The sequence below is a fragment of the Euphorbia lathyris genome, chromosome 5, assembly GCF_963576675.1.
Source record: "Euphorbia lathyris chromosome 5, ddEupLath1.1, whole genome shotgun sequence".
Lineage (NCBI taxonomy): Eukaryota > Viridiplantae > Streptophyta > Magnoliopsida > Malpighiales > Euphorbiaceae > Euphorbia > Euphorbia lathyris.
In genome coordinates, this window is record NC_088914.1 from 33,389,624 (window position 1) to 33,408,673 (window position 19,050).

The following is a 19,050-nucleotide window of genomic DNA, read 5'->3' on the forward strand; positions in this document are numbered from 1 at the left end:
GTGTTGTTTGGTTAGGAGAGAGAAAGTGAATTTTAATAATTTAGGTTTTTTTGGCGGTAAGTAATTAAATTTTTTCTCTCTAAAAATTCACTTTCTCTCTTGAGTCGTCATTCTAAATAAAAAACTTCAATTGAGGCCTTATCGAAAATCATTCGGTTGAACAATTTCATACCTTCTTTCTCAAACCCATTGCTTAGTTTAGAGATTATATTGATGATTTTTGCTTAGTTTAGGGACTTAATTGATGATTTTGATAGTTTAGGATCCTAATTGATGATTTTGATAGTTTAGGGTCCTAATTGATTTTGAAACTTTAGTTTAGGGACCGAAATAAATGTAGTCTTTTATTTTTATGTGAAAATATTAATTATTGTATATGATTATCTAGAAAAACTAATCATCTTTTGAACTTAAAAAAAGTATTAATTATACCTTATCCTATGCCATAAGGCATAGGTTAGCCGAACCGTTTATTTTATTAATGAGTTTAATATTAATTGCACTTTTTGTCATTTCAAGTTTTGATTGTATGGAGAGTAGTTAAATTTAATGAGTGATACAAAAAATCAGAATGATTAATAAAGAGAGATAAAATGTATTTTAGTCTATGTTTCATAAATTTAATACAAATCTATTTTGTCAAATGTAACAATTATTTTGAAATGGGAAAAATAGTTTTTAAGTTATTTAATACATAAATTATCCACCTCCAGGTAGGGGTGGGCACGGTTCGGTTAACCGGTCCATTAGGTAAAAAAATAACCGAACCGTTATCAATAGTTTTTTAACCATCCAAACCGAAATCGGTTCATATCAATCGGTTAACCATCAACCGGTTAACCATTAATTTCGGTTAGGTTTTTCGGTTAACGGTTTTTAACCAATTCTCATTAGTTAACCAAAAATCAACGGTTAAATTTTTACCCAAACCTAAATTTTTAAACAATATTAAAATACACATCATTTCAAAAATTCAAACGAAACGAATTCATATAAAAGTTTAGAATTCAAACATAAGTACCGAATTAAAAAACAATCCATCAAGTTTACATTTAAAACATAAAGAAATGTAAATAATATTTCGTCAAAGTACTTATTACAACATGATTCGAGATATGAATAAGGGCCCCAAGGCCCAGGAGGCCCCAAGGCCAAGGAGGCCCCATGGCCCGAGCACCCTCTATAAATACACAGATCATCTGGAAAGTAAGGACGGGTAACTCTTTCTAACTCTCACACATTTGATTAATAGACGCTCTTGAGCTACTAACTGTCTGGATCGTCGGAGTGTCCGCAAGGACCCTTCCCGGCACAGGGACGAACGACCAGAGAATCAGACCTCGTCAGCAAGGGCTCGGATCACTGTATTCGCATTCCCAGATTATTTGGTGCGGTGAACGTGGACTACAAGTGACTTCAGAGCTTCAAACAAAATGCAGACCCCTACTGACTCTGCACTAACTGCAGTACCCGAAACAGGAGCAACCAGCTCCATGACGCACACCGAAGGAGTGATCCCAAACATTCCAATCTCCCCCAGAAACCTTGGGCCATTGATGGAGGAGGTAAACCCTGAAGAAGAGGAGACCTTCAACACCACTCAACTCCTCAGCACGATCCAAGGTTTTCAAACGACCCAGGCCGTACACACGGCGGCTCAGATGAAGATCATAGACCAGCAAAGAAGTTTGCAGGAGGAGAACGCCAAAATATGGCAATACCTTAAAGAGGCGACAGAAATGCAGAAAGAGGGAACTTTGCCAGAGCAGGCCGCAGGGCCGGTGGTCATCGCGGGAAGAGGAGCCGGGGCCGTTGCGACCAATGAGGGCGAGGCGCGACGAGAGGAGACTGCAGTCGCGAATTGCGAAGACTTGTTGGAACTGAAGATTCAACATTTTCTCGATAAAAGGGCCCTCGGGGGCGTGATAGGAGGAAGCATCACCTCCAGCAAAACACCACTGGTGCAAAGGATCATCGAGACGAGGTTCCCGCGTGACTGGAAAGCTCCTCGACTGACCCAATATTCAGGGACCGAGGATCCCAACGACCACGTGGCATCATTCATGAGCACCATCAATTTATACTCGAAGGATGAGGACATCATGTGCAAGGTCTTCCCCACCACCCTCTCATCGAGCGCGCAGGAATGGTATCGGGGACTTGCCTCGAAATCAATTGATTCTTTTGACCTCATAAAGGATCTTTTCCTCTCCCGGTTTGCCGCAGCAGCGAAGGTCAAGAAGATCAGTTCGGACCTCAACGGGCTCAAGCAGCGAACAACCGAGCCTCTGCGCAATTTCCTCTCAAGGTTTCATCACATGGCCTCACAGGTTAAAGGCCTCAACCTGGAGGTGGCCCATGACGCCTTGGCAAAAGGGACCACATGCGAGCCTCTAAAGCAGAAATGTTTCCGAAAGATGCCAAGATCTTTCGAAGAGCTGATGACCATGGCACATACATTTGTCAGATACGATGACTGTGACCGGCCCGCCGGCTACGAGGAGACAGAAATGGACAAGGCCAAAGGCGACACGCACAAGCAGGATAGAGGCAGGCCGATCCCGGAGCCGCGTGAGGAGGCCCGAGTCCGCAAGGAGGCCTCGATGCCTTTTCCAGCCCGGACCGAGCGTGCCAACTCGAAGCGTAGGGGAGATCGATCCCGGGGCAAGGAGGTGCATTACACTGTTCAGAGTCAACCTCGCCGATTCACACAGCAAGTTCCGGCTAGTGACAAGGGCAAAACCCGGGTAGAAAAGGAGCACTGCAAGTATCACAGATCCTCTGGACATTCCACGGAGAACTGCTATCAACTACAAAAGGAGATTGAGCGGATCACGGAGCAGGGCGCGCCACCAAAGACGAGCAGGCAAAGGGAGCAAAGCCCGAAGCAGCGGGAAGTGGGGAGAGCAGAGGAGCCAAAGAGGCCAAGGTACCATGGGGAAATACATGTCATAAGGGAAGGGGCACCAGCACTTTCCGCCCCACCCGAGAGCTCCCGTAAAAGGAAGGCGATCGGACAGACACTAACGGTGCAACCGCCACTCCGTACCAGCCATTCGGAGGCTCTTGTTGTCACCATCAGCATCGCAGGTTTTAGGACACACCGAGTGCTGGTGGACACAGGGAGTTCGGTGAACTTGCTCACCTGGGCAGCACGCCGCGCAATGAAGAATACTCGCACTGCCCTCCGAGCCGGGACTTTCCCTTTGGTTGGCCTCTCAGAGATCGAAGTGCCGGTAAAAGGAGTTATCACACTACCAACTATCTTCACCGAAGGGGTCGAGGAAATCGAGGATACCTCAGAGTGGGTGGTGGTCGATATCCCCCTGGCCTATAATGCCATCATCGGAAGACCTCTTCTGGCCGCCTTGAGGGCCACGGTGGATATCTCCGGACTATGCTTGAATTTGCCCCTTCCGCGTGGAAAGATCACCATCCAGGGGGATCGTATGCTGGCCAAAAGATTGCAGTGGGAGGCGACTCAACCTCGAACAGCGCTCTACCTGGAGGATGGTCTGATGGACATGAGGGGTTACAATCCCGTGCCCATCGAGCCAGTCGATGACTGTATCCTTGGGGATAACAAGATAGTGAAAATGGGGACGAGACTCGCTTCCCCGTTGGCCGAAGAGATCAAGGCTATCCTAACAGAGCATTCAGATGTGTTCGCCTGGTGCACCGAGGACATCACGGGGGTCTCACCTAATCAAGCAATACACAAGCTGAGCATCGACCCCTCTGTCGAACCTGTGAAGCAGAGGATGCGAGTGCAGGCGAAGGACAAGCAGGCATCAGTAAAGGCAGAGATTGACAAACTCCTAGCTGTAAAGTTTATCCGCGAGGTCAACTATCCGGACTGGCTTTCTAATGTTGTACTTGTAAAGAAAGCCAGCGGGAAGTACCGCATGTGTGTAGATTTTACGAATGTCAATAAAGCTTGCCCTAAGGATTCTTATCCGCTGCCTAATATAGATCAACTCATTGATCAAACTGCCGGTCGCAAGATCTTGTCTCAGTTTGATGCCATCGTTGGTTTCCAGCAGATCCCTTTGGACCCAGCCGACGCCGAGAAAACCTCTTTCATTACGCACGAAGGCACATATTATTACAATGTCATGCCTTTCGGGTTAAAGAATGCGGGGGCCACGTACCAGCGCTTGGTAGATAAGATGTTCGCCCATCTCATTGGCAGGACGGTACAAGTGTATATCGATGACATGGTGGTCCTAAGCACCGAAGAAGGCGACCATCCGCAAGATTTAGCGGAAGTGTTTAAAATCTTCAGAGCCTATAACCTCAAGCTAAACCCGGAAAAATGTTTCTTCGGAATTCGCAGTGGTAAATTCCTGGGTTGCGTGGTATCAGAGAAGGGCATCGAGCCTAACCTCGCAAAAATCGAGGCTATTCTAGCAATGGAACCACCGCGCGACCTGCAAGGGGTTCAAAGACTCAATGGAAGAATCATCGCTTTGGGACGTTTCATCTCCTGCTCGGCGCAGTGTTGTCTCCCCTTTTATAAAGCAGTATAATCTATGTTATATATTTATATTAATCTATGTATTTATATTAAACAGTATAATCTATGTATTTATATTTATATTTGCCTTGTCTTTATCGTCAAATGGTCTGTATATATATATTTTAAATTTATATTTATTAAACGGTTCGGTTAACTGTTAACTGCGGTTTTTGAACACTCTAATCCGAAACCGAAACCGAAACCGGTACCTATCTATTTTTTTAACCATTAAGAAAACCACCAGTTCAGTTAACCGCTTTTCCGGTTCGAATTACCAGTTTTCGGTTCGGTTACCAGTTTGATCGGGTTTTACCCCTACCTCCGGGTAAATGCTACTGATCAATCCACACCATTTGTACACACTTTTTTTTTTTGACACTAGTCATTTTCTATATTATGATATGCATCATTTTTTTTATTGGTCGGGTTATATACTTTCAAGCAATTCGAAAATCCAAGATTAATTGACAAATGCTATTTGAGAGGTGCTCTATTATAATACGTGGATGTTTAATTGATTTTTGAATGTTTTTATAAAAAAGAATTAAAGCTTCATATAATTTAAAGCCTATGAAATTAAATATAAATTTTTATATGAATACACACTCTTAACTTTTTATTACAATTAAGTATTAAGGTACAAAAATACCTTTAACGTTTTGGGTCCGGGGTTATTTTACTCCTAACGTCTAAATATGAATTTTCATATGAATACAAAATCTTGACTCAATTTATCAATGTTAAGGGTAAAATTGCTATTGGCTTCTAATATTAGGGATAAAATTGCACTATTTGAGATATTAAGGTAGTTGAGCCAGTTAATTTTTTAGAGCATTGTAATGTAAACATATTAATATAATATTTATTTACTTTTCGCAAAATTTGCAAATAAGTTGCACAAATAATTATAATTATAATAAATAATGATAATATATATAATGACAAAGCATAAATTATATATAAATATAATTATAATGAAAATAGATAAATTAATATATAATAAATTATAATAATTATAATAAATTGCTGAAATTATAAATAAATAATGATAATAATAATAAATTATATATAAATAATAATAATATATAATAATTATAATAAATAATGATAAATTATTGAATACTGAAACTGAATACTGAACTGAACTGAACTGAACTGATTACTACTGAACTGAACTGATTGTTACTGAAATTAAGTAATAAAGAACATGGCCTTAGTGTTGCAGATTTGAGAGATTGAATGAATGAAAATCAACCGTTAGTATTATGGTTTTTATATTTAATTGTTATAGAATAAATAAGTTTGGAGAATTGGTGAGACACTTGCATCAGGAAACTAATCTATTTTTATGAACAAATTTAAGAAGCTGGTGATACGAAACAAGCAAGTTCAGATAAATAATGAGACATTTACAAATTTCAGAGAACCAATCTATTATTTTCAACACGTTGATAAAGATCTTGATGTATTAGGTTTTTTTTAGGGATGACTAAAGGACAGCAATTGTCTCCCTACTTTTACGAGTTTATTCGAGTGGCTGATAGGCTCTCCTGCAGACAAAATATTAAAAGGGTTTCAACTTGTATCCACCAAATTTGCATAATTAATGATTCTAATAAAGACGTATGGCACTTCCAAATTACTTCACACAACCGATTCAATATCTTGTCTGTGGTTCTCATCCGGTTTGACTCATAGACACATCCTTTAACTCAGCCTAAACTAGTAAATACTTTACAAACTACTCTCAAATTATAAAATGTTTATTAACCCCTCTATTTGTTGAAAAAGGTAAGCTGGCCCTATACTTTAAAAATATTTTGATTACTTCATCATATTCTCAATTGCTGAAATTCCACTCAATTTAGATAAAAACTTAATAAAATTATTATACTATTAACATGTGATGATATTTTGACACTTAAACTTAATAAATTGTAGTTTATATATATTTTTTTTCAAATCTACTTAATTATTTTTACATAAGAAAATCAATGTGATAATTAAATTTTAAAACGTGCGACGAGACAAGTTCATGTGTTAAAATATCATCACATATTAGGAGAATAATGGTTTTCTCAAATCCTTATCCAAAATAGTTTATAGTTTATAGCCTAAATATGACTAACTAATACAGTAAAACCTCTATATAGGAATACTCTATATAAGAATAACCTCCAATTTGTTATAAAAAATTTTGGTCCCAACTTGGGCCGGTTATAAATAAGAATAACCTCCCAAATGTTAATTGTTATACATAATCCAAGTCCCACCTTTAGAAACTATACCTCTATATAGGAATATATGTATTAAGGATTTAAACAAAATTTATTAAAAAATTTAAAAATTATTGAGATTAAATATGAGTTGGCACACAAATTCCAACTTTAACTATAAATTCTTACCATTTTCCCATAAAACTCTTTTCTTTATGTATTGGAAACTAAACTCAAAACTCTTCCAATTCTTTAGGTATTGGAAATAAAACTCGTAGACTTGATATGCTAAACATTAAATTTATAAACTTTAAGTGTTGATTTTTTTTTTGGTACCAAACTCTATATAAGAATAACCTCCCAATTGTTATACAAATTGTCCGGTCCCAAACGTATTCCTATATAGAGGTTTTACTGTAGATGGTGACTAAATAACCATTTAAACCTTATTAAAATTGTTTGGCTACTTCAAACAAGTTTAGAAGATAAACATGACATTTTTTGAAAGTATAGAAAGAAAGTTACTTTTCTAAAACATAAAAAGGGCTGTATTAGTCCATTGAAATATTTAAGATTTAAGGCAGTAGATTGGATGACAAAATAATGGCTGAATAGGGACCGTGAGCATCAAACCCAATATAACTTCTCTCATAATTTGTAATTACAACTTGAATGAAGCAGGAAAAATACTTTCACATTTTAGACTGGTATCATAATCAGTAAATATATGATTGACCGGTTGGTGGTCGATTTTATACGTGCGTTCGTATTTTTTTTTGGTAAATCGAAAATGTTTAATTTTTTTTGTATATATACGTGTTATATTCTAAGTGGTTAATAAACAATTTTTAAGTACAAATATAAAACTTCTCAAAATTAAGCTAAATTGTGTTTACGATTATTAGCATGTAAAAAACAATTGTATTTAATAAAAAAATTATCGGATTTAGGGAGAGCTTAACAAACCAAAAAATTTTAGAAATTTGGATTTTAGTATAACCTAACTTTTGGCCATTTTTAGGCCAATTTGAACTGCATCTATCAGTTAATATTTTTTTTGGAGATAGGGAGGTCGAAACCACCCCTTATCATAATAAAAATTCTTAGTGAGGACTATGCCAATTACTAGATTTATTTATGTGTTGGGTACTCACCTAACTCGCACAGGCTCACGTCCAATAGATCGAGCTTCGAGAAGAAAAAATGACACTAGACTAGGCTCGACTCGATCCAAACTCGCCTAAACCCGCCTATTTTGAAGACGGATTTGAAAATTTATAAAAACACTAGGACTGGTCCATCCCGGCCATTCTATTGATATTAAATAATTAAATAATTTATTAAGTATTTATTTTCATTAGATGGGCTTATTCGAGTTGGGCTTTTGATTTGTAAGTAGCTCAACCAGACGAGAATCCTTCTAAATTAACAGTAGGCTAGACTGTCATCGGCTTAGGCTAACCATTTTTAGGTGAAAGCCCGTTAAATTTGGTCTAGCCCGATCATGAATAGGTCTACCAATTACCTGTTGATAGAGTTTTCTTGAATACAGGCCCGTTAGTTAACAGTTTGATTCTTAGCGTGGTTTATCAAACTGCTCCTAGTCCAATTCGGAATATAATAGATGCTAACGTTGATGAAATAATTTGGAGTTTTTCGGATACATTAAGGATCAAATTCAAAACGGAGCTTCAACGACCAATAAAATTCAAGTAAAAAACTCTATTAATAAATATATAACACAATAGGAAACATTGAAATAAAACTAAGTTAATATGTTGAGAGAGAGAACTATGAATTTCTAAAGAGAGTGGCTAACAAAAGAATGCTAAAAATCTTGAAAATGAAAGAAGAATGGAGGGTTGTTCCTATTAGGTAAGTGTGAAGGGCGAGCCAGAATAATTTAATTTTTCTAAGTTTGAAGTAATCATCTAATCCTTGTTCTATAGAATGCATGTTTTGTGTTAAGCAAGTGGCTAACACCATAGCATCTTCAAGCGAAGCAGCGCCTCCCTGAGCTAAGAATGGACCCATTACATGCATAGCATCTCCGGCCACCGTCACCCTCCCCTTTCTGAAATTTGACATCAGAAAATCTAATGGTGCTCTGTATTTTATAGCAGTTAGATGCAAGGACTCTTGCTTGCTTTTCCTTATTAGCTCTATTTCTCGTTTTGGGAAACCAACAAGCACTTTTATTGTTGCTTCTTTTATATTATTTTGATTTCTTGAACTTCTTGAATCTGTCAAACAATAATAAACTTATAATAACCAGATAACTTGAAGTAGTATGAGTTATCTACCTAATACAATGTCCTCCAAATTTAACCATCTTATTAAAAAGTCTCATAGATCACATTGTCATCAAAATGTCAGTGTTGAATCATCACTAAACTTCAATTTCTCTCCATAAAGTCACCAAATTTTCAGTTGTGTTTCAATTATATAACTCCAGTGGTTAAAAAACATCGAAATGATGCCATGACTTTGTTTTTTTCATAATAATAAATGACACCTGATAGCTAGGTGGCGCATACGTGTGTTGTTTCATTAAGAGATCTGAGTTGCCTCAATTTTACATCACCATTTCGATACCTTTTAATCATTAAAATTGGTGAAGTGATTTTATTGAGGCAAACTCAGTTTAGTTGAATAAGCATTTCACCTCAAAATGTCAAATACATATTGATATTGAAGAGCAAAGTAGAAAATTGATTTACCTTTAGAAGTCCAACTACGAGTAGTAAACCAGTAAACAAAGTGTTGATTAACAGGAACAATTCCAAGTTGAACATGTTTGTTCTTCATCATATTAAACTGATTACCGAAATCATGACCATTATGGTAGTATGATAACCCTCTCACTACGCAGATTGGATAAAACTTCGGAGGATTTAGGCCAATATACTTGCCAATTCTAGAATTTACACCATCACATCCTATCACTACCTGCATTTAATTCATTCAGATTAGCAAGTAATTACAAAGCTCAATTTATCAATCAATATTCAATTTATTCTAAGTACCTTGGCTTTAATGACACTTCCATCATCAAGATGAAGGACAGGGTAGGATGTTAGTTGGTCAATTTGAACCGAAACGACTTGTCGTCCATATTGAATGGTGTGGTTTGGCAAACTATCGGCTAAAGCTTTAATAAGATCAATGCGCTTTATACAACGAATCTCTCCTCTCCTATATTTACACTATCAAAGTTTTACCACCATGAAATGTAGGAAACAAATAAACAAGTAGATCTATTAACAAAAGCTTAATTTTTGTTGTATAACGCTCACAATATGTTATTTTAATTAAACGGGACTATTTCCTACGAGAATATATAGAAAAAGACATGAAATTAGAGACAACAATATTCTTCCCTAAAAAAACTTACCCGAGTAATTTAGTGCGGGAAGAATCATGAAGTGATATACATTCTCCACTGCATAAAAATAAATATAGAATTAAAAACAGTTAAAAAGAAAAGAGTAGACTTAAAAATAAAAGTAGGTTATATAGATACTATTGAAGTGGAAAGCAGGTGTGTTGAAGGAGGGAAGCAACGCCAAGGTGGTGAAGAAGGAGCCAAGCATTAGGTGTGATTATAATAGCTGCTCCAGAGGTTGTTAATTCTTGTGATTTTTCAATGACTTTGATACTTGTAATTCCTTTCCTGTGAAGAGCAAGAGCCGTTGCAAGCCCACTAATCCCAGCCCCTATTATCACTATCTCATCATCCATTTATCTTGATGGAGGTTAGGAAGAGGGAAGCTGAAGAATAATATGCAGAGTATTTTAAGATAATATGATTGTCATGTAAATGATGTGAACTGGAATGTTGGAAAAAGGGGACATAAGTAGTGCGGACTTCCATACAGTTTGTTTTGTTGCTCTTCTCATATACTATTCAACACTAATGTACAAATCCAATTGAGTGGATTTCCTTTAACCAACAAAAATATCCCGATAGAATAATAATAATAATAATAAAAATATCCGGATAGAAATGACTTTGATACTTCTCTTGAATTCAAATCAATATGAAAGCAGCCGCAAACCAATCATCATCATTTAGTTTCTTCCGGCCATTCGGATCTAAGTCATTTCTAATGGTGCAACCTCATAGATCTATAGATCCATGGATCTACGTATAAGATATATAATACGTTATGCTCTTGCTAAACCCGAAAAGAATGTAAATTGAAGAGTTATAGCAAACAAATGCAAATCAGGCGAAAGATCCGATTAAAAGTTATCCCTAAATTAATACTTAATAAATAAATTCACAAAAGAAAACGATAGACACAAACTCATTTTATGATAGAAATTATACAACAAACTGCTAAAAGATTAAGCAACAAAGATCAAATGAATTGATTACATCTTAAATCCAATACATAGAAGAAACAGAAAAACTAATTAAATCCTTGACTTACCACATTACAAGAAACATATTACACCAAAAGAACTACTAAAACAAGCTCAAAGTTTGAAGATTTGGTGGTTAGAACATGGTTTGCAGGTAACCAACAAGGTTATGGTCCAACTGGAAAGCCTTAGAAAGAACAGCAGCAGGAATTGGCGGATTAGAACCAAAGACAGCATTGGCAATTGTAATAACTCCTGGATTTTGGCTACTTAGAGCTGCAATAGCAACAACATTTCCATGCCCAACATTTCTCTGATAGTGAATTAGGTTCACTGGGAATACAAAAACATCTCCTTTTTTTAATACCTTTGTGATCAGACGATTTTCAGGGTTAGAAGTTATAAATCCAACTTCAAGGTTGCCTTCAATTATTGTCAATATTTCAGAGGCACGAGGATGCGTATGGGGAGGGTTAATGCCTCCGGGAGCATAGTCAATTCTAGCTAAAGAGATGCCAAGAGTGTTTAGACCTGGAATTTGAGCTACATTTACAGGAGTTACCTTAGAACCAACTGCTCCAGTTGTATTTCCTGCTATGTCAAGTCCACTGAAGAAAAAATCACTTGCATCAGCCATTTTGGGATCTTTGCAACTCAATCCATTCACCATTACCACTACATTAATTTGTAAATGCAACATCCAAATTAATTATATTTCAATCCAAAACTTAATTATAGAAAGAGAGAGAGAGAGAGAGAGAGATAGTTGTAATTAGAAAATGAAAGCATGTATATATATACCTGCAGAGTCTTTGGAATTTGCCACGCAAAAATCTTGAAGAGGGCTTGGATCAGAAGCATAGGCAAAGGTAAATAAAATTGCTAGAAATCCTAAGAAAATAAACGGAGCTGCAGCCATTTTTAAATTCTATATATGTATATAATGAATTAAGATAAAAACTTAGTTGATAATGATTTGTGAAGCAAAGATGCATATGTATATATAGTGATAATTAACAAGTGAGGCTGGGCAAGACAGGATTAATTAAGTATGCCGTCCTAAGTATATATTCAAATCATGTATTTTCTATTCATCTGGAAAATAATAAACCGCGTTAGGACTCAGTATAGACTACATAATATATGTAATGCTGGCTAATAAAATGGTACGCTTGTAACATGTTGTCCTTTGTTAATGTCTTACTCCTTTGTTAATGTCTGAATGCAAAATTCAGCTTAAAGTTGAAGGACGGAAAGAAGGCTGTACTTTAGTCAAGTTGAGTTATATTTGGAAGAATTCTCTGTCCTGGTCGAAGATCCACCCAGTCGAGGACGGAGAATTCCCGAGAAAATACCCCCACAAAAAATTAGGATAGAAATTTTTTATGCCCGAAGTTTGATGGAAATGGAGATATAGAATACCCTCTCTCGCCCCATTGAGATCCCTTATCTTCATCGAGATCCCTAAAATTATATATATTTTTTCAATAATATTAACATTTATACTTAATAAATCTAATTATAATAGGGATAATGTATAAAAATAAGTCCAAGATTTTTTGGGAAGTACCAATTTAGGCTTAACGTTCAAAATAACAACAATATAGGTTTAACGTTTACAACATAATATCAATTTAAGCTTAACGTTTACAATATAACATTAATTTAGGCATCACGTACAAAATAACACCAATATAGGCTTAACGTTTACAAAATAATACGAATTTAAGCTTAACGTTTACAAAATATATCCAATTTAAGCTAAACGTCACAATTAAATTAATCATATTATATTTTTTTCCTATTAACTTTATATGTTATCTTTTTATTTAGTTCTATTTTTTTATTTATTATAATACAATTAATTAGTTTTCTTGCCCATTAAAATCTTATATTTGTTTTTCATCAACCATTCCATGACTTCTAAATTTCGTGGCTCATGTAATATATGCAAACTAAAAGTATTGAATGTCCATAATATTTTGAACACTAGTTAAAATAATATTGATACATGTCAGTGTTCGAAATATTGTAGATGTTCAATTACTTTTAGTTTGCATATATTACATGAGCAATGAAATTTAGTAGTCATGGAATCATAAGATTTTAATGGACAAGAATACTAATTAATTGTATTATAATAAATAAGAATATAGAACTAAATAAAAAGATAACATATAAAGTTAATAGGGAAAGAATATAATATGATTATTAATTTAAGCCTATATTGGTGCTATTTTGAACGTTGAGCCTAAATTGGTACTTCCCTAAAAATCTTAAGCCTGTTTTGGTACCTTATCCCATTATAATACCAATTAAATTTATACATATTATTTATAGTTAATTCAAATATTGAATTATTATGATAACAGAGTATGAAATTTCGTTCATTTGATAACAAGTTTGGACCAGGTTGTTACTTGTGAAGACAATATGTTGGTTTTTTTTTATTTTTTTTGAAAGTAAACTTCATGAATGAGCCGTAACCCGGTAAAAGTTCAACATCGTCAATGAAATAAAATTCGGTAATTTTATAAAAAAGAGATAGACTTGCATATTGAGAAGCCAACCTTGCTAACGCATAGGCCAGGCTATTTGCTTATCGTTTAATAAAACAGACCAAGATCTGTTATGAGTCTGGGAAGTCTGGAATCCAAAATATGAAATATGAGGGATCACGTTGTTATATGATAGTAATGATTTGCCACTGCTGATTATGTTTCCAAACTCAGAATGGTCAGTAGCGGATGAGTGGATATCATCGCATGTAAGTTTCGAGTCTGTTTCAAAGATGATGTTATGTACTTCGTTCTCGATAGCTTATTGGATTGCTTACAGTAGCAGTTTCGCCCTCTATGACTTCCATCAGCCCGTCAAAAGTAGCAGTTCAGGCAGATATGAAGTCGCCATTTGAGTCGCGTATAAATGACAAATCCGATAGTGGAATCAATCAACATATCAATACATGAGATAGGATAGAATCCTTCGGGCATGACACAAACTTTTAGAGATCTTAAGTTAATAAGAGTTGCTTCTCGATTGGAAAGTTGGAAAGGTAAATTACTCAACCTTGCATGGAAAGAGAATCTTATTAAAGCAGTTGACACATCTATTCCAATCTACACAATGTCTTGCTTTCAACTTCCAGACAGAGTGTGTAAAGAAATCAACAGTTTGATAGCAAAATTTTGGTGGGATGAAGAGGAAAATAAAAGAAAAGTACACTCGTTTTTATGGCTTGATCTCTGCAAAGTTAAAGGCGGAGAAGGATTGGGATTTCGAGAACTTAGAGCATTCAATCTTGCTCTCCTGGCCAATCAGAGTTGGAACATGCTTGTTAATCCTTCTTCATTAATACACAAGGTTCTCTAAGGAAAATACTTTACTTCTCTTTCTCTACCCTCCTTGATGCTACATTGAGTTCTAAACCGTCTTGGGGTTGGAGAAGTCTGCTTAAAGGAAGGGAAATCTTGAAGCAGAGATTAAGATGACAAGTGGGTAGTGGGAATTCTATCTAGTGCTTTGTTGATCCATGGCTTCCCCACTCTACTTCTTTCATTGCTCATCCAAGACACCCAGATCAATCACCCAATATTACTGTTCATCATCTTTGTAGTCCAAAACCGAGTAAGTGGAATGTCAATATAATTAAGGAATTGTTTGTGGATGAGGATGTTGAGCAGATTTTGGCAATCCCTATCAGTATCACAGGCTGTCCAAACTCTCTCATCTGGAATTTTTCCAAATATGGAAAGTATCTTATTAAATCTGGATATAGAATTGCATCCAATTTGATCTAGGACACAGTGAACCCACAGACGCCTCAGGTTGAAGCAAAATTTTGGCAGCAAGTATGGAAGTTAAACATACCAAATAAAATCAAGACTTTCATGTGGCGTCTACTCTCCAACAGGTTGCCTACCAATGCAAACATGGCAAGAAGAGGAATCTCAATCAGCCATGTTGCCCTATGTTTCCCTAAGATTGAAGACGTTGTCCATCTATTCTTTGGTTGTGATCGGGTTCAAGATACTTGGTTTTCTCCTCCATTCTCATTAAGATCAGAAAGCCTTGTTAATTATAACATTGTGGAAATTTGGAAGTCTCTACTCAATTTGTATGATCAACAGCATTTGCCTCACGATTATCTTCCTCGAGTTTGCTTTCTCATATGGCAATTGTGGAAAGGAAGGAATGAGCTGGGTTTTAATCAGACGATGTGGAGCAATTAAGAACTTCTTAGTAGAGCTAGAGTTCAAGCACAAGAATGGTTCGAGTCGGTTTCCTTATTGACCCGTATTAAACCGAGTGTAGAACATCAGGAAAGTCTTTTTTGATCCTCGCCTCTTGTGAGTTGGGTGAAAGTTAATGTGGATGGGGGAAGCACAAGCATAGTCCCCAGGGATCACATTGGTACGATTCTTGTTTGTCGAGCTTGTAGATTCGAAGGCAATCTGTGTCTGCTAATGATTGAAGCTCTTTCTATGAGAGAAGCAGCCAGGTTCTGTGTTGATTATAGATTCACACAGGTTATTTTTGAAGGGGACTCGAAACAGCTGATAGATTCGCTCAATAACAGAACCGATGAAAAACCAAACTCTATTTTAACTTTGGTCGAAGATATAAAACGATTATCTACCGTTATTCCTAGTTGTACCTTTGTTCAAGTTAGAAGGAATTTTAACTGGACAGCTCACTTAGTAGCTAAACAAGCCCTTGCTTTTGATTCCTTTTGTTTAGATGATTTTCTTTGTACCAATTGGCTTCGTGCCATAGCGATTTTGTAAGCAGAGGCCTCTCCCTCTGTCGGGTTTTTCCTTATTAATGCATGCGACTGTTTGAGAAAAAAAATTAAATAATAAGAGGGTTAATTTATAAAATAAATAAATATAAATACAAAAATAATTTTTTGCCCTTTGACTTTTGATTTTTTTTAACACCGTTAATCAGTTTGGACTGTGTTTGCTAACGGAAGGTAACACATAGTATCTGTTTGTAAATTTTTAAACCACATAGTTTATTATTGAAAATGAGTGTACCTACTAGGTTTATTTTTGTAATTTTTCCTAAAAAATATTACAAATTTAATAAATCATACATCTAAAAGTTAAATAAATTGAACCTTAATCAATAAGAATAAAGTAGCTTAGTTTTATCACTTAATGGTTGAAGAACAAAAGGTTGAGGTTCAAATCTCACATATAAAAAGCAATAATATTTTTTAATATATAAAATAGTTATGACGGGTACCGGGTACTCTAGGAAGTATTCCCATACATCCCTACATACATGTGTCAGCTCCTTATTAGCTTCGAAGCCTATTATTTCATGCCCAAGCAGAATTAAGTGAGTCTTTTGGAATCTGAAGCTTCTCCGAAGCTTCTCCTTATTCACGTGCTTTATTGATCTAGCTTTCCGAAAAGAGCTCTTTGAGTGGGCCGAGCTGATGTTTGACTATTGGACCGATGTTTAGCTGTTAACGGGCCTGGACCCTAGCTTATTAGGCCCAAAATAATTATTTACTATATCACCCTTGAATTAATTCTTATATAATTGTTAAATAATGTTGACTTTAAGAGTATTAATTTGATAATTAACTTAGTATTTGTACTTGATGCGTCATAAAGGTACACTTGCTTTATGACAAGATGTGACACAATGAAATATTGGTCAGTTTAGATTTCGCTGATTTATTTGTTTTGTTTTTTTGTTATTTTATTTTGTTACATTGTTTTTCCGTTTCCGCCCTGTGTTACATTATTTTATTTTATTTTTAATGATATCGGGTTTTCAGTGCGTGCTCTTGGGGTGCCAACCTAGTTGGGATTCCAGAATCATTGCTACTGTATTGTCCCAGCTTCTATAAAAAAAACATTCAAGTTAAATACAACAACTTATAGTCTTCTAAATCAACAAATCAAAGACAACTCATTAATTCTTGGCCAAAATTAGCAAAAAGGAAACTGCAAAGACTAGAACTGATATTTTCCAATAACAGGCTTATTCCGAAATTGCAGATCAGGCTAAGCTTCTCTATCTTTGCTCTTTTAATTATTGTCTTTATATTATTTTTGCAAATATTGCATTGTAACCGATATTTTCCAATAAGAGGCTTGCAGATCAGTCTCTATCTAAGCTTTTCTATCCTTACTCTTTTAATTATTATCTTTATGTTGTTTATGCAAATATTGCATTGTAACCATTTAAATTATATTTACTTAAAAGGTTTTTCAAAGATAATACTAAATATCTTTTAAAAAAAAGTAATTAATTTGCCCATCTATTTAATTCACAAATATTTTAAAAGTGCAAATTAATATCATTGAGCATAATTTTTATTAAGTAAAAACTATAATTTTCAAAAGAGTAATAAATATTATTCACCCTCTAGCATTTATATAGTCATATTGTTCTAACAACAAGGTCATTAACAAGATATGCTATTTTCCTGGGGAATTCACTGAATGCTTGGAAAAGCAAGAAACAGACAGTCGTTTCCCTCAGTTCCACTGAGGTATTACAAGGCTCTTGCAAACAGTTCCTGTGAAATCTAATGGCCTACTTATTTATTGCAAGTTATTGGCTTTCCTCCTTCTAAGTGTGCTATTATGCATTGTGACAACATGTTTGTAGTTTATATGGCACACAATTCCACTTTCCATAAGAGATCGAAGTACATAGAGATTGATTATCATTTTCCACGAGAAAAGATACAAATTGGACTTGTGAAATTGTTGACTATTTGATACAGATCGGGTAACGGGCGATAGTTTTCAATCGTAAACTATCAAAGATATTCTCAAGCTAAACTTGAAGGAGCCGTGAAACCCCCAGATTTACAAGCTAAACTTGAAGGAATTAGAAATCCCCATTGTTAAGAGGGATGAACCCTAAAAACACTCTCAAAGAGAAGATATAATTTGATTGATAAAAAGTTGTATATCCTTACAAAGATGGGGTTTAAATACCTCCCCTAAAGAAAGCTAAAGACGTAATTACCCCTACTAGGGTTACAACTAAAGAAAGAAAATAAAGGGTAAAATAGGTAAGTGTATATTCTTCCTTGTGAAGGAAAGAAAACTTAAAAGGCAGAATGTATATCCTTCCTTGTTTAAGGAAGGAAAGCTTGCAATTATCCTTCCTTAAACAAGGAAGGAAAGTTCACTCCTTGTAAAGGAAGTAATCTCTGGGACCCGCCTCAGTTATTCATCCGGTATACGCCATTAGGTGCACATGTTGTTCGTGTTGCCCACATCTGAATATGATCTGCCAGGATTCAATGTAGAGTGAGATCCGCCAATCTGGGTCGAAGTAGACACAATAGGTAGATCCGTCGAAGTAGATATACATCGACAGAAATACAATGAATAGATATGCCAAGGTAGATCCACTCAGGTAGATACGGGAAGTAGATATGTCGATGAGTAGATACGCCAATGTAGATATGTCGAAGTAGGTCCGCTCAACTAGATACCTGAAGGAGATACATCAACGTAGACACATCGAAGTAGATCCGCCCAAGTAGACACCTGAGGGAGATACATCAACGTAGACACATCGAAGTAGGTCCGTCTTAGTAGATACCTGAAGGAGATACATCAACGTAGACACATCGAAGTAGATCCATCCAAAGAGATACCTGACAGAGATAGGTTGAAGTAGATCTGCCTAAGAAGAGACTTGAGGAGGATACGTCGAAGTAGATCAGCCCAGGTAGATGCTTAAAGGAGATACGTCGAAGTAGATACACTGAAGTAGATACGTTGAGTAGATCCATCGAAGAGATCCGTAGAGTAGATCCGTCGAAGAGATCCGTTGATGAGATCCGTCGAGGGGGATCTGTCAAAGAAGATCCATCAAAGGAGATCCGTTAAAGGAGATCCATCGGAGAGATCCATCAAAGGAGATCCGTCGAAGGGATCCATCGAAGAGATCCATCAAAGGAGA

The 19,050-nt window shown here is 36.0% G+C and overlaps 2 protein-coding genes across 2 annotated transcripts; both read right to left on the minus strand.

Annotated features, from left to right (window-relative positions):
- Positions 1-8,443: 8,443 nt before the first annotated feature.
- Positions 8,444-10,603, minus strand: LOC136230351 (monooxygenase 1-like). Its single transcript, XM_066019404.1, has 5 exons — positions 10,259-10,603; positions 10,130-10,177; positions 9,762-9,930; positions 9,456-9,684; positions 8,444-8,978 (listed from the first exon to the last, which is right to left on the minus strand). Exons 1-5 carry the CDS (start codon positions 10,474-10,476, stop codon positions 8,527-8,529), a joined length of 1,116 nt encoding a protein of 371 aa, XP_065875476.1. The 5' UTR covers positions 10,477-10,603; the 3' UTR covers positions 8,444-8,526.
- Positions 10,604-11,007: 404 nt separating this feature from the next.
- LOC136230171 (putative germin-like protein 2-1) lies at positions 11,008-12,058 on the minus strand. The gene is made up of 2 exons (XM_066019128.1): positions 11,905-12,058; positions 11,008-11,778 (listed from the first exon to the last, which is right to left on the minus strand). Exons 1-2 carry the CDS (start codon positions 12,020-12,022, stop codon positions 11,240-11,242), a joined length of 657 nt encoding a protein of 218 aa, XP_065875200.1. The 5' UTR covers positions 12,023-12,058; the 3' UTR covers positions 11,008-11,239.
- Positions 12,059-19,050: the final 6,992 nt, after the last annotated feature.

What these genes read in the sequence shown, in the direction of transcription:
- LOC136230351 (XM_066019404.1), bottom strand. Translation starts at nt 10,476, where the DNA reads ATGGATGATGAGATAGTGATAATAGGGGCTGGGATTAGTGGGCTTGCA. An exon ending in ACCTGCTTTCCACTTCAATA is followed by an intron (nt 10,178 to 10,258) that starts GTATCTATATAA and finishes ATTTTTATGCAG; the next exon opens with TGGAGAATGTATATCACTTC. An exon ending in GAAGTGTCATTAAAGCCAAG is followed by an intron (nt 9,685 to 9,761) that starts GTACTTAGAATA and finishes AATTAAATGCAG; the next exon opens with GTAGTGATAGGATGTGATGG.
- LOC136230171 (XM_066019128.1), bottom strand. Translation starts at nt 12,022, where the DNA reads ATGGCTGCAGCTCCGTTTATTTTCTTAGGATTTCTAGCAATTTTATTT. An exon ending in AAATTCCAAAGACTCTGCAG is followed by an intron (nt 11,779 to 11,904) that starts GTATATATATAC and finishes AAATTAATGTAG; the next exon opens with TGGTAATGGTGAATGGATTG.